Genomic DNA, 12540 nt, shown 5'->3' on the forward strand with positions numbered 1-12540 from the left:
ATAGAGCCCGGACTTAAACCTCTGTGTCTCTAGAGTTCCAGCCGTGTTGTTATTAGCCACCTAGTTTTTTTACCCAAGTGTGCTGAATCCGCTCTTCCTCACCTGTGCTATAACTTACCCTCTGGGCCTCGATTTCCCCATCTACAAAGTTGAAGGTAATAGCTGTGCTCTAGGGTCATTCCAAGGAGTCAGTGACAAAAATGTATAGAAAACACATGACCCATGGTACTGAATGATGTTGCTGGCGGTGCAGGTGCTAGTCCGTGTATTGGCTTGTTTTTGCCCAACGAGACAGACTGTTCGGTGTCTTGTGTTTTGTGACAAAAATCCTTCTCACAGGCAATGAAAGATGGCAAACTTGATTTGGCAGCTGAAAAAACCTGACTCTCAAACAGGGAGCGGAGACCAGAGTCTCTCATAGAACTTTAAATTTCATGTATTTAGTGAATTATATACATGCTTTTGGTTTCTCTTTAGTCCTTTTTTCTGCTACTCTTTTCTAGCTCATAATGTTTTGCTGCTTGGAGGTTGTGCTTTGAGACAAAATGATACCAGGTGAACCTGGTTTTCCACATTAGCAACATCCTGATAGTGAGTTATATTTGTTTTCTAGGCCTCCAGCCCATGGCAGTTGGCTCATTGGGTCTGGGATATGACTTGAACCCGTGGGTTATTTAGAAGCACCACATAGGATTCTGATTACCATTCTAGTCGAGAACTACAACATAAGCGACCCCCTAAAGGCAGTCTAAATGCAGACATCTTATGCAGGTTAGCATCTCTGAGAAACGTCTAACTACCAGATCCTTAAGCCGAATGAGAGTAATGAATCTGGGAAGGTATTAGAAACATGAGAACTGCCTGCCCCCTACCTGCGGCAAAATAACTAGATGATGAGATACAGCGGTGAGGCCAAGAGTATAGGATTATATGACTGTTTGGTCGTTAATAGTGTCCAGTGTCTGCCCTTGATTTTTTAATCATCGCAATTCTGTGATCTTCTAAAAAAACATGGCTGTGAAAGTAAATTAAATTTTTATGAAGGGGAATGGAACTAAAATAATGCTAACTTGTGTGCAGTATTTCAGGTTGAGTATAAACACTAATGAAATGGAAATATAATGGAAAAGACTTTGTAATTTTTATAAGCATGTTATAATACCCAAAAACAGTTGTGTGGAAAAGCTGTTCTAAGAAAGGGAAGACAAGAAGGCATTTCTAGTATATTTCTAATACATTTAATCAAGTTTGTCCTTACCCATCTACTTTCCAACCTCTTCTTTCTCATGTCAGGCCTCTAGGCCTGGGTTGCCTCATTATCCTAATACGTTTACTATCACCTAGTCCTTCCTGACACCAAAATTCTTTTCTTTGCTGATAAGGTAACAGTTTGTTCATTCAGCAGATATTTATTGAGAGGGGCTCTTATGTTCCAGGTGCTGCTTTAGGCTTATAGGATAACATCAGTGAACAAAGCAGCAAAATACCCTTCCCATGTGGGATTAACAGCTGGATGAGAAACGTTGGCGGCTGGCATATACCCAGTGCCTTTGTAACCATACTGCCAAGTATCGTATTTGTCAGTATTGCGGAACCACATACATTTATAACGTACTTATCATTTTCTCAGACCCTTCCTAAGTGTTTTTGTACTTCTCCTTTACTCTAGATCTAAACCACAATACTTCAGGATCCCATTATGAAAATTCGCAGCGGGGACCTGTGTCTTCTCCGAGTGACTCTAGCACAAATTGTAAGAATGCTGTTGTGAACGACTCCCCTGAGAAAGAAGTATGGCCCTCAGTCCCTGGCAGTGATCCAGAGTTGGCTTCAGAATGTATGGATGCTGATTCTGTCTCCAGTTCTGAATCAGAGAGAAACATCACTATCATGGCTTCAGGGAACACAGGTGGTGAAAAAGATGGCCTTCGGAATAGCACTGGACTTGGTTCCCAAAACAAGTTTGTGGTTGGTAGCAGCAGCAATAATGTGGGCCATGGAGGTAGTACTGGGCCATGGGGTTTTTCCCATGGAGCCATAATAAGCACATGTCAGGTCTCTGTGGATGCTCCTGAAAGCAAATCAGAAAGTAGCAACAATAGAATGAATGCTTGGGGCACTGTAAGTTCTTCATCAAATGGAGGGTTAAATCCAAGCACTTTGAATCCAGCTAGCAACCATGGTGCCTGGCCAGTATTAGAAAACAACGGACTTGCCCTAAAAGGGCCTGTAGGGAGCGGTAGTTCCGGCATCAATATTCAGTGCAGTACCATAGGCCAGATGCCTAACAATCAGAGTATTAACTCTAAAGTGGGTGGTTCTGCCACCCATGGTACCTGGGGAAGCCTTCAGGAAACTTGTGAATCTGAAGTAAGTGGTACACAGAAGGTTTCATTCAGTGGTCAACCTCAGAATATTACCACTGAAATGACTGGACCAAATAACACTACTAACTTTATGACCTCTAGTTTACCAAACTCCGGTTCAGTACAGAATAATGAACTGCCTAGTAATACAGGGGCCTGGCGTGTGAGCACAATGAATCCTCCTCAGATACAGGCTCCGTCAGTTATGAATGGCACTTCCCTTTCTCACCTTAGCAATGGAGAGTCAAAAAGTGGAGGCTCTTACGGTACTACGTGGGGTGCCTATGGTTCTAATTACTCTGGAGACAAATGTTCGAGCCCTAACGGCCAAGCTAATGGTGACACTGTGAATGCAACTCTAATGCAGCCTGGCATGAATGGGCCTGTGGGCACTAACTTTCAAGTTAACGCAAATAAAGGAGGAGGCGTGTGGGAGTCCGGGGCAGCGGGTTCCCAGAGTGCGTCATGGGGAAGCGGGAATGGCGCCAGTTCTGGAGGAAGTCGAAGAGGGTGGGGAGCTCCCGCACAAAACACTGGCACTAATCTACCCGGCGCGGAGTGGAGCAAACTGCCTAGCAATCAGCATTCCAATGACAGTGCAAACGGCAATGGTAAGAAGTTTACAAACGGATGGAAATCTACTGAGGAAGAGGATCAGGGTGCTGCCACATCCCAGACAAACGAGCAGAACAGCGTGTGGGCCAAAACAGGAGGAACAGTGGAGAGTGAAGGTAGTACAGAAAGCACTGGACGCCTCGAGGAAAAAGCAACTGGGGAAAGTCAGAGTAGAGATAGGAGGAAAATTGATCAGCACACATTACTCCAAAGCATCGTGAACAGGACTGACTTGGATCCACGTGTCCTCTCCAACTCTGGTTGGGGACAGACTCCGATTAAGCAGAATACTGCCTGGGACACCGAAACTTCACCTAGAGGGGAAAGAAAGACTGACAATGGGACAGAGGCCTGGGGAAGCTCTGCCACACAGACTTTTAACTCAGGGGCGTGTGTAGATAAGACTAGCCCTACTAGTAACGATACCTCATCTGTATCGGGGTGGGGAGATCCCAAACCTGCTCTGCGGTGGGGAGATTCCAAAGGCTCGAACTGCCAGGGGGGATGGGAAGATGATTCTGCTGCTACAGGAACGGTCAAGAGCAATCAGTGGGGGAACTGCAAAGAAGAGAAGTCCACGTGGAATGATTCGCAAAAGAGCAAACAGGGGTGGGGTGACGGGCAAAAATCAAACCAAGGGTGGGCCGTGTCCGCCAGCGATAACTGGGGAGAAACTTCGAGGAGTAACCATTGGGGTGAGGCTAATAAGAAATCTAGCTCAGGAGGTAGTGACAGTGACCGGTCCGTTTCCGGTTGGAACGAACTTGGTAAAACTAGTTCTTTTACTTGGGGAAATAACATAAATCCAAATAATTCATCAGGATGGGATGAATCTTCTAAACCTAATCCTTCCCAGGGATGGGGAGATCCTCCAAAGTCTAATCAGTCTCTAGGTTGGGGAGATTCGTCGAAGCCAGTCGGTTCTCCAGACTGGAACAAGCCACAAGACCTTGTCGGATCCTGGGGGATCCCGCCAGCTACAGGCAAACCTCCCGGTACAGGCTGGCTGGGAGGACCTATACCAGCCCCGACAAAGGAAGAAGAGCCCACAGGCTGGGAGGAACCATCTCCGGAATCCATACGTCGCAAAATGGAGATTGATGACGGAACTTCAGCTTGGGGAGACCCAAGCAAGTACAACTACAAAAATGTGAACATGTGGAACAGAAACGTCCCGAACGGCAGCGGCCGTTCAGACCAGCAAGCACAGGTCCAGCAGCTGCTCCCGTCTGCAAGTGCCATCTCCAGCAAAGAGGCGGGCGGCGGCTCCGGTAAGTTTCCACCGGGTCGAGTCTGGTGGTGTCACACAGCACCCCCCAGGACTGCAGTAGCCTCGTTTCCGTTTACCGCTGCTGTTAAGATCTGTTTCACAGAGTAGTTGGATATGCACGCAAGGGGCTCTTCTGCTCTAATGCAGGAGAAGCTTCTAGGGAAGATGGTGACAGGCAAGGTGTGTAACATGAGGGAGCGGAGCTCTGCCAGTGGCCGCGCTGGTTGTGACCCTCACGCGCTCCATTCTCTGTTAGGAAGGCTTCAGAAGGCAGAGTCGGAAAAGTGGTGTCGAGTGGGAATGCCGTACATTTCCCACTTCTCCGGAGCCTAGCCGTCACTTCTTGGTTTTGTTATCTGACTACAGTAGTCCCAGAAATACAGCAAGCATCCAACTATAATACTCTAAACACCAGGTGCTGTATTTGGCCTTCAAAGACATTTATTTAAGGAGGCCTGAAATCCAAGTCTGTTAGACACACAGTGTGTATGTGTGCTTAACACATTTGATAATACTTTTCTGGTGGTATGTTCCACTTTCCTCCCATAACAAGGAACTGATTCCCATCTCTGCAGATTATCTTGACAATGAGGTTTTCATTAAGTGTCACTGGAATGCATTGTCTTTGTTAATGGAGGTTTTATTGAATAATAATCCCACCGGACGTAGCGATAGCAGTGTTTTCATAAACTAACCTCTCAGCATCTAATTAGTCTCCCAAGTAGAGCTTATTGTATTAATTTGAATTTAATTCTTAGAAGAAACAGGTGCGTATCTGAGGGAAAGGCTGTTTTGGTTCTTTTAAACAATGTTGATGGGTTTGCTTTGGGCAACTTAACACTTCAGAATTTTTAAGAAGCATTGTCCAGCAGGTATAAAAATCAGATGCCTACCTTTTGTTAGTCTGGCAGTTCATTTTTGTTTATCCCAGAACAGTGATGTTGAAAGGTTGCCCTTAGGGTATAAATTTCATCCACACGCTGTTACGCGGCTTGATCACCCGCTTGAATTCACTAGGTTTGGCTCAGAGTGACTTGACTTTCCCAGGAATTAAGTTCGTCTTCGAAGGAAGATAACTTGCCATAATCGGGGTTATTGGAAGCAGTCTGCTCTACACCCAGCGGGCAGTTAGGAAAGAAGAGGTGGAAAAAGTCACATCACTGGCTAAACTATCATAATGGGAAATGACTTATCATCTTTGCATAAAACAGATGCCATCTGTTTTTGCGCATCACAGCATCATTATTAGATACGTGAATGTGAAGGTCTTCATCTTTTGTTCCCTGAAGTATTCCTTACTGCCCCTTATTCCACCGCCCCACCCTACCATGTGCTGATGACTTCTTTTCCCACACTTTCTAAAGGCTGGGGTGAGCCCTGGGGGGAGCCTTCTACTCCAGCCACAACTGTGGATAATGGTACTTCAGCATGGGGTAAACCCATAGACAGTGGTCCCAGCTGGGGGGAGCCCGTTGCTGCGGCATCCAGCACGTCCACGTGGGGCTCCAGCTCTGTTGGTCCTCAAGCGTTAAGCAAATCTGGTAAGTTGTTGATAATTCCTGGTAGCTATTTTGTCACAGTGGTGATCGGTCATTGACTAGGACTGTAAATAATCAGATAATGTTTATATTGTAAATGTATTCCTGTATTGTCATACTGGATGATTTCACTGGCTCTTTGAATTTGTAACTTGGTTTGTTCTTTTATTGTTGTAAATTTTCTTACCTTTCCTTAGAACTGTGCTAACTATTAAGGATTTGCATATACTTCACCAAATCTAAATTACATTTTACCAAATAAGATTATCTAGTAACGGTCAAGCAACTTTTATGCTGTCCAGCATGAGTGACTGAATAGTCATGTAGACGCATATCCAAAATGTCCGGCTGAGGTTTCAGATAATTCCCTGAATATTATATGTAAAATGAACAAAGTTCAAGAAGGACCCCTGTTGTTTAGATGAACACGGTCACTGTCCCATAAGTTGTGTGGGGGGCACCCCGTAGGACTTCCAAAGGCTGAGTATAGAGATGAGATACTTTCTGCTTATGATTTGCAATACTTTTTGGCCGTGCTCGTTGAAAATGTATTTCAAAATGAATTCTTTTAAATTTTTTCTATCCTCTGCCCTGTGCGCGGCCATGCAGAATGTTAAGGGTGAACAAGAAGGCTACCATTGTTCCATCTGAGGTACCTTCTGTTTGTAAAAGCATGGGAGATGTTTCATTGAAATTTTTAATTAAAAAAAATTCTCAGGCTTAGGCGTGCCTGGCTGGCCCAGTCAGTAGAGCATGCGACTCTTGATCTCGGGGTCGTGGGTTTGGGCCCCATGTTGGGTGTAGAGATTACTTATAAAAAGAAAAAAAAATTCTTGCCTAATGGAACTTTCAACTCAGTATAAAACATACACTTCTGCCCTGTAGATTTGGGAAGGGAAGTAAAAGCGGGGTTTTTTTAGGTACCCCCATCTCGCCCCACCCTGTTAATGAGTTCTCATCCTCTAGAAAGAATTGTTTGATTAAAGCATGTTTCTCTTTGTATCACAAATCCACAATCAGGGCCAAAATCTATGCAAGATGGCTGGTGTGGTGATGATATGCCATTGCCTGGAAATCGCCCCACTGGCTGGGAAGAGGAAGAGGATGTAGAGATTGGAATGTGGAATAGTAATTCATCTCAAGAGCTTAACTCATCTTTAAATTGGCCACCATATACAAAGAAAATGTCATCGAAGGTAAACATTTCAAGGGCACAGCCCTTGAAACTTTGAATTCCAAAGGTAGTTTACCCTCAGAAAAAATTGCTGTCCTGCCTGCCCATTTATGGCGACCAGTACAGTCTAGGCAGTCCCCAATTTAGGTGTAGCCTCGGTACGGGCAGCCACCTAGAAAACCGTAAGACCACAGGAACTTCCTTTCTCCCCACTGCTACAGCTTGGGATTTCTCTCCTCCTCCCCTTCCACCAGTGCTGCCTGGGACAGCCCCTCACCCAGAGTGGTGCCCGCAGTGGTGGGGATGAAGAGAAGGGCAAATCTCCATGTTGACTCTTTCCATCCCACCGCCAGCTCATCTCCCATTCCGCTTCACCCGGAGCCCCCAACCCCCCTTTACCCAGAATCACCGTCTTCCTTTCTCATCCCCCGTCCTCAGCCCTTCCCTCACCCCGAAAGGTCCTGTGACAGAAATGCCCAGAAATGATCAGAGTTGTTTGGTTTGTCTCCGATATGTGGACAAATGTTACCCCCAAACCTGTTGGTACATCAGAATCATAATGGCATTTGTTAAAAGCACAACCTCCTGTACCCCAGACCTACTGTAGTTTTGGAAATTGGACCCCAAATGTCTCTGATGCAGAGCCAGGTCTGAGACCACTGACATAAAGCACAGGTTCTTAAGAGATGGTATTGGATGCTGGTGTCAGATTCTCTTGGGGACCATTTTCAAAATATATGCCCAGTCCCCAGGTCGTTCTCCCTGGGGGGCCCTCCCCTGGGGGTTCTCCCCCCTCCCCCCCCACTGCCTTTTTGAGAAACGTTTGTTTTGTTTTGTTTTTTACGCCCCCCTCCCCACCCCGAGGGACCTTGCAGGTAAAATATCCAGTAGCTCCCCTAGCTGGCCACCAGGGTCCCTCCCTTTTAATCCTGGGATTCTCAGTCTAGGACCTGCCATTTTCCTTTACAAGGATTTTCATTTGGCTGAATTTGCCTGTTGCCTCCATGTAGTTTATGAAGTGTTTTCCCATATTTAACATAAGCCATTTGATCCTCATGACCTTTTGAGATAGAATACTGATTAGGAATTTGAGACCGGAAAAGGTGGTGGCATGCCCAGAGATACATAACTAGCAAGTGACAGAGCGGGAACTTAAGTTTAGGCCTTCCAGTTCCAAACCCTGTGTTCTTCCCACTGGACCGTGCTGTTTTGTGACTTTGTCTTTCCTTACAGGGTCTGAGTGGCAAAAAAAGGAGAAGGGAAAGGGTGTGTAGCCTTTTTACTCTTTCTCCTTTGTTTCTGCTAGTAAAAATCTTTTAGAAAGCAACTGCAAACATTTATTTAGCCTCTGCTGTGTGCCAGGTACTGTGCTTGGTGCTGGGGGTTCAAAACCACTAGGACATGAGCTGCACCTTCAAGGAGCTCAGAGTCTAGTGTGGGGCCATAGGAGAGCTCTGAGGAGTGCCCACTTGAATTTGGAAGATGCCTGGGGGTGGGATGTGCTAAGGAGAAGAGTAGCCTGACATACTAAATGTGGAATCTCTGGACAGAGGTGACAAGAGATCTGGCTCTATAGTTAGATGAAGGGGCAGGTTGTAAAGTCTTTTCAGTACCGTGCCAAAGAATTTGAACTTTATTCTGTTTAAAATACAGAGCCAGTGAAATTGCATAGAAGGCAACATGAACTTGGGTTTTTTAAATTACTCACTTTAAAGAAAGCTAACCAGTGATCGTATGAAAGATCATTGGCACTGAGGAGGGACCAGAGTTGGGGATCTCAGGAAGCTTCTGCACTCATTCGGGTGAGAAGTGAGGGCCTGAATGGGGAAGCAAGAATGGATGTGTAGTGCAAGGACTGATTGGAGACACATTTTGAAATGGAAGGGACAGAAGGCCTTGGCAGCCAGTTAGGCGTGCGGGTGGGAGTGAGAGGCAGAGGAATCAAGGACGACTTCAGAAACCACGGCGAGGGTTAGGTGCTTGCTTCAGAGACCTGCACTTGGGGGGGGGGGGGGGGGGGACTGTGAAGCTGTGTTCTGTCCCACAGTCGGAAGGAACAGGCGGTAGCAACGGGAAAGGGAAATTAAGGCAGCAGACCGAGAATGGCCCCATGGTCTTCACATTCACGGGACACCTTGGTCCCTGTGGCTTCCCGCCTCCCGGTTGACCGGGCATGTCGTGGACCATTCACCCCCTCGAAGCATGTCTCGGTAGTTTCTGTACCGCCTGTTCCCGGCCAGCACCGGGGTGGAAGGGGGGGCCCCCAGCCTCAGCTGCTGCTGGGGTACTGTGTTCTTGGCAACACAGATCATAGTTTTTCAAGTCTTTCATTTGGAAACGTGTGGTGCTTGTTCAGTACAGCGCATGCAGCATAACTAAAGTACGCGTTATGTGGGTTTCTTTGGATGAACCCGAGAAACCTCATGACTACTTTTACATTAGTGTGGTGTGAGAGCTCCACAGACCCAGATTATGAGTGAGCTCTCAGAGCACCATCCAGTTATAAACTGGAAACTGTGTGACGAGCAGTACTCCGTTGGTCCGAGGACCTTTTTTGCTTGTGTGGGTCATCAGGGCCCTTTGCTTCCGTCTTTTCCTTCTGACTGCTTGCCTTTAGGGATTTCTCTGTACATTACAGCTATACCAGAGGACTGGAGCAAAGGAAGTTGAAAATCAAATAAGTTGATTTGTAATTGTTAACAACTCGGATAAGAGTTGGTTGAAGGAGAAATTAATTGGCTAAAAATGAGAGTTGGGAATTGTCTTGAAGTTATAGTAATCCATCACTGTACCCAGATCAATAGAGGTGGCCGTGGCAGCTTTCTACTCTTTTGTTTTGCAAAGGGAACCATGAAAGGTGGAAACAAACAAGACGAAGCGTGGATAAATCCATTCGTTAAACAGTTTTCAAATATCAGTTTTTCGGTAAGTGTGTTTTCCCAGCAGCCCCCTCCCCTTTTAATGGTGGTCTGATACCCCATACTGTTATAGGTGGTCTGTTAACCACCTATAATGGTGGTTAAATTACCCTAATTTAATTTTTTGTTTTCTTAACAAATTATTACTTACGTTTGAGGCCTTATGAGTCTGCTGGAGGTTACAGTAAAATGGGCCATGAAGCCTTCTTTATTTTTATAGTCGTAGCTAAAAACGTCGGTCACATATCCTCTTTGCCTTTTGACAAATAACGAAGTAAAGGTTTTCGTTTTTAATTTCTTTTCATTGATGAATGAAGGCCTGCTAACATGCCCCATTTTCTTCCTTCAGAGAGACTCACCAGAAGAAAATGTACAGAGCAATAAGATGGACCTTTCTGGAGGTAAATCAGGTTGAGTTTGTATTCATCACGGATGGACAAACGGATCTGTGACATGATCCTACTAAGCGAGCACTGACCTGGGCCAGGAGAGGGGAGGTCTGGGTTCCCGTTACGGTATCCTGTGCTCTCCAGCCCGCGTGAGAGTACGGTGGTTTATAAGCCTTCCAAGTGCACATCGCTGTGCAAGGTCTGAGGTCATGGTGATACCAGTCTGTGATTACCTCAAGTCTAGTCCTGTCAGGAGGAGTCATCCAGGTTGGGTGATAGAGTCTTAGGGAGAAGAAACGTAAATTGGTTGTGGTGGTGGGAGTGTGGTAATGAAGAAGCTTTGCCTAGGGAAGGTGCTAGAAATGAGGCAGAGGCTAAAACATAAGGAGCTGGGGGGTTTGAACTTTATTCTGAAAGCACGGAATTAAATAATTTGAAGCAGGAGAATGACATGATTTGGGTTTATGTTTTAGGAAAATTATGATGGTAGGGGCACCTGGGTGACTCAGCCAGTTAAGTGCCCAGCTCTTGATTTCTGCTCAGGTCATGATCTCACCTGAGCCCTGTGTGGGACTCTGCACTAACAGCATGGAACATGCTTAGGATTCTCTCCCTCCCTCTCTTTCTCTGCACCTCCCCTGCTCATGAATGCATGCTCTCTGTCGTCTCTCTGTCTCTCTCTCTCTCAAAATAAATAAACTTTAAAAATAATAATAGTAAAATTATTATGGCTGCAGGTTGAAAATGTCTTAGGACAGGAAAGATTCGCGGCAGAGGACTAAGGACAAGATACCAGAACCAGTGTGAGATTTGTTGGAGTGGGATTTCAAATCCAGTGAGGATTTCAAAACTCTAAGATAGTAGGTGGGAAGACTCTTAATTCTGTGGAGATTCAGGAATTAGAATCAACGAAAGTTGGTAACCAGTCTGAACCAATTCATTGTGGAGGGTGAGGGAGCGGGTGTGATAAAAGCTGATTTCCACTTTCTTGCCTGAAAGCTTTAGTAGGTGGTGCCGTTTTTCTGTTAGTCTGAGTCCGGGCAGGAGAGCGGACTATGCAGCGATTTGAACAGGAAGGTTTGATACAAATCTAAGGAATTACTCGAGTGACGAGGCTTTGCCTAGTAGGAGGTAAGGAGCACACTGAAGGTAGACTAGCAGAGGCAAGGAGAGGTCTCTGACCTTAGGACTGAGGTGGCGTGCCCGTGCAGGGGGTCCAGACTCCTGGACCTGGCCTTTGCTCACCGCGTGGCAGAGAAGTCACGGTGGTGTCGCCCACGCGGAACTGCAGGAGCTGTGCCCCGTGGGGAGGTGTCTCACGGGAGGCGCTCTGCCACTAGACCGCCAGAGCCGCTGCCGGGGGTGCCGCGGCAGGGTGGGGTCTGTGCCGCAGGAGGGGGTGCCTGCACCCGGGAGACAGCAGTGTCTCCTGCACCCTCTACCCGCAAAGCTGCAGTGTCGGCCGGCCAAGGGAAAGATACGGAAAGGGTCCAGGGCTGACGAGGTGAATTTGGAGCTGAGAGGCGGCAGGTCGATGGATGGCACAGTTCACCCCGCCCTTCGACCACCATCTTCCACACGCGCCCTGTGCGCACACCGCCCTGTCCCACTACGGTGGCAGAGCGGCTCTGTCTTAACGAGGCGCGGCTCTCTTTCTCTTTCTGACGGGTGAGGAAGTCTGCCCTTTCACCAAACTGAGGAGACACACACGGTCCCAGTAGTCATTGCATTGTCATTGGCGGTATTACTACCCCTCAAAGTTAGTCACAGTTGAGACTGAAAGACCGAGTTGTAGAGCGAACTTTCAACAGTTGGATAGGATAGGAACTTTCATCAGTTCAGAGTGGATAAAACGAAAATGGGAGAGAGAAGGTTGGCCTATCCAGATAACCACACTCATGTAACAAGCCATAGGAAACGTGCAGAGCTTGTACTGACCTCGTTTCTGTGATTGGTCAGACCTGTGGCTGGTGTCCTGGCTTGCTGCTGTCGGCACCCGTCCCACACTGCCCTGCTCTTACCAGTACCTCAGCGCCCCCGGGTTCCTTTGCTGCTGGAGGGATGCAGGTCTTTGTTCCCAAAGAATCCAAGCCTTTAATCGTCCTGCCTTTTCTTGGTTGCTCTGGCTCTTCATTGACCTTTACTAGTGGGCCCGGACATGCGAAGGAGCACCCCCAGAGAACCCCCTGGGTTCTAGAGTCCTCGCGGCCCTCGTTTTGTATCAGAAAGCCCATTTCCTCTGGTGATCAGAGTCACTTCAGCCAGCAGAT

General features: G+C 46.9%; 1 protein-coding gene across 11 annotated transcripts in view; it reads left to right on the forward strand.

The window, feature by feature from the left end:
* Window positions 1–12540, forward strand: part of TNRC6A (trinucleotide repeat containing adaptor 6A) — a 98401-nt gene that overhangs the window by 61420 nt on the left and 24441 nt on the right. For 9 of the 11 annotated variants that reach the window (XR_008294671.1, XM_053213440.1, XM_027043002.2 and 6 more), the window contains 6 exons: window positions 1670–4252; window positions 5616–5792; window positions 6810–6985; window positions 8197–8229; window positions 9808–9888; window positions 10231–10282. Coding sequence is in view for 10 of the 11 variants with exons in the window: in XM_053213440.1 (XP_053069415.1) it covers window positions 1670–4252; window positions 5616–5792; window positions 6810–6985; window positions 8197–8229; window positions 9808–9888; window positions 10231–10282 (3102 nt within the window). In the remaining variant the exon portion in view is untranslated. The remainder of the gene's footprint in view (window positions 1–1669; window positions 4253–5615; window positions 5793–6809; window positions 6986–8196; window positions 8230–9807; window positions 9889–10230; window positions 10283–12540) is intronic. The other 2 variants (XM_053213439.1, XM_053213442.1) reach the window with 2 other exon arrangements.

This window comes from Acinonyx jubatus, chromosome E3, assembly GCF_027475565.1.
Source record: "Acinonyx jubatus isolate Ajub_Pintada_27869175 chromosome E3, VMU_Ajub_asm_v1.0, whole genome shotgun sequence".
Lineage (NCBI taxonomy): Eukaryota > Metazoa > Chordata > Mammalia > Carnivora > Felidae > Acinonyx > Acinonyx jubatus.